The 2,525-nt window shown below is 51.4% G+C and overlaps 1 protein-coding gene across 1 annotated transcript; it reads left to right on the plus strand.

Annotated features, from left to right (window-relative positions):
• The first annotated feature begins 756 nt into the window (after window positions 1-756).
• Window positions 757-2,238, plus strand: LOC120881631 (germ cell-less protein-like 1). Its single transcript, XM_040265319.1, has one exon. It carries the CDS (start codon window positions 757-759, stop codon window positions 2,236-2,238), a length of 1,482 nt encoding a protein of 493 aa, XP_040121253.1.
• The last annotated feature ends 287 nt before the right edge of the window (window positions 2,239-2,525 follow it).

Consider the following 2,525-nt stretch of genomic DNA (forward strand, 5'->3'; position numbering starts at 1 on the left):
AGACAATGAGGAATGAGTAGTAGTAGCAAGAATCAAGGAAAAGTGCCGGAGGACTCAAGATGCACACACAGGTGGGGTAGGAAAAAACAAAAAACATCTAAAAGTTCCCAATGGAACTTAAGGTATTCCTCAAAGTTAAGGTTTGTGTAACTATGTAAAATGGAGACATGAGCCTCAAGAAGCTGATATGGACACACACAGTTTTAAATGGTTCTATGACTGAAAATGCTATTTAAAAACAAAAGATAGAGACAAAAGCAAAGACTGGGCAAACATTGCCACTTTTATCACAGAAAATGTTTTCACAGCCACAAATGATGGGATAACCTAAGAAAATAATTACAGAAATGAAGGTGCATAGAGCACAGACAGAGCTGGAACCAAGATGTAATTATCCAAAAAAGGAGTGATCACTAATTATTTCAAATGGAGAAGAGGAAATTATGTTCTTAAAATTCATGGGTAAAATTCATACACAAAGTCCTCTGTTCCACCATTATCCTATGAAGGGAGCCCCAGAGAAATCATCCCTGGAGGGAAAGATACACAGAGTGGAATTCCTGGTACAGAGTGTACTTATCCTGTGATGGGGAGTGGGAGGGGTAGGGGAAAGCCTAGTGGGCGTGGCCTTGTGTGGCGTCCAAGATGACGTCACAAACATCAACCGTACCCAACAGCACCGTGGGCTGAGCTAGCGCCAGTGACAGCGGCGTCTGGTGAGGAAGCTTGCCCTCTGTCCCCCCTGAGGTAAAAGCCATGGGAGCACTAAACAGTCGGATGCCCTGGAACAGAGTGGGGCATGCCCCAGACGAGCCAGGTGCCCCTGAGGGGGAGGAGGAGGCCGAGGAGGCCGAGGAGGCAGTGATAGAAGAAGGGGAGGAGAGTGAAGAGGCCAGACCCAGCACTAGTCAAGGGCGCCACAAGCGGAAGACAGGCCCAGAAGGGCAGCTCGCAAAAGCGCCCCACAGGAAGCGAGCAAAAGACAGTTTAGAGTCCATTTATGAGACACTTTTTCTGAGAGGAGAAGGGAGTGACGTGCAGATCCGTGCCCTGGGGGAGGAGTGGAACTTGCACAAGGTCTACTTGTGCCAGTCAGGATACTTTGCTAGCATGTTCAGTGGTGCGTGGTGTGAGACATTCATGAATACTGTAGAGTTACAGATGCCTGACGAGAACATTGATTGTGAGGCGCTACACGAGGCTTTAGGTTCCCTGTACCGAGGCTCTGTGCTCATCCCACCCGGTCGAGTGGTCCCCATGCTGGCCACAGCCAGCATGCTGCAGCTAGACAATCTGATTCAGCAGTGCGGAGAGATAATGAAGGAGACTGTCAGTGATCAGACCGTGTGCAGCTATTACTACTCTGCTGAGAGCTACGGACTCCAGAACATCAGGGCCATGTGCCTTCAGTGGCTGCTGGACAACCTGATGACCCAGCATAGTGAGGAGTTATTGAGAGAAGTTAGCCTGGATCTCATGAAAGAGGTCATTGCCTCTTCAGACCTCTTCGTGATGGAGGTAGAGATGGATGTGTACACGATGCTGAAAAAGTGGATGTTCCTGCAGCTGCAGCCGACATGGAGAGGCCCCCGCAGAGACCTACTGCCTGACGCCAACTCGTGGTTTGCCGGGGCCAGGCAGGAGTCAGAGGGCACCCCTTTTTTGGAGACCGAGCAGGGCAGAGCCTTCGTGCCAGCATTCCAACAGCTGCGGCTTGACTACATAATCTGCGACCTGCCGTCAGCACGCATCATCGACCAGGATGCGCTGATCCCTGCTACCTGGCTGACCCCAGTGTACAAAGAGCGGGAGACCAGAGGCCGCGGGCCCGTGGATGTCTACGTGTCCGACTTCCAGAGGACCAGCATGCGGTGCGGGGGCCAGCTCCTCAGGGATGAGCAGTGCACCTGGCGGTGGGCAGGCTTCAACTTCAGCTGGGACTTCGTGGTGTGCTATGCCAACCGGCGTATCATTTTCAAGCGCAGCGCACTGATCAACTCTTGCGGTCGCAGGATCAGCTTACTCTGGCAGAGAAAGGTCGCGTTCCGCTTGCGCCTGGCCTCCTTGGACAGGGCTGGAAGAGCCATTTTCCGGAAGGAGACAGAATACCAGGTGCTTTCCCTGCGAAAGGATGAAGAGCTCGAGGTGATGAATCTCGAGTATGAAGATGTGGTTTTCCCCATATATGTGACCTGTAATTTCCTGTACCTCCCCAGAAAGGGGCGTTTTTCTGAGTAAGGACTCCTGAAAACAAAATCTCGGAGAGGTGAGCAGCTCTTTTCCTGGGGTCAGGGACGACCAGCTTTGCCCAGATGCCAGCTTCTTCTGCGGGACCAACCGGACTTGCCCACCTGTGGTGGCCCAACTCTGTCAGTCTTTGTTGAACTGTAGCTCATAACACTTGAGATTGTTTACCTGAGCCTATGAAGAGGAGAAATTTTAAAGCTCCCCTCCCCCAACACCTTTAGAACTTATTTGTGCTGTTAATGTGGCAACCTGTCGTCCTGGTTTACCATCCATCAATG

The sequence above is a fragment of the Oryx dammah genome, unplaced genomic scaffold (genome assembly GCF_014754425.2).
Source record: "Oryx dammah isolate SB20612 unplaced genomic scaffold, SCBI_Odam_1.1 HiC_scaffold_23, whole genome shotgun sequence".
NCBI classification, from domain to species: Eukaryota; Metazoa; Chordata; class Mammalia; order Artiodactyla; family Bovidae; genus Oryx; species Oryx dammah.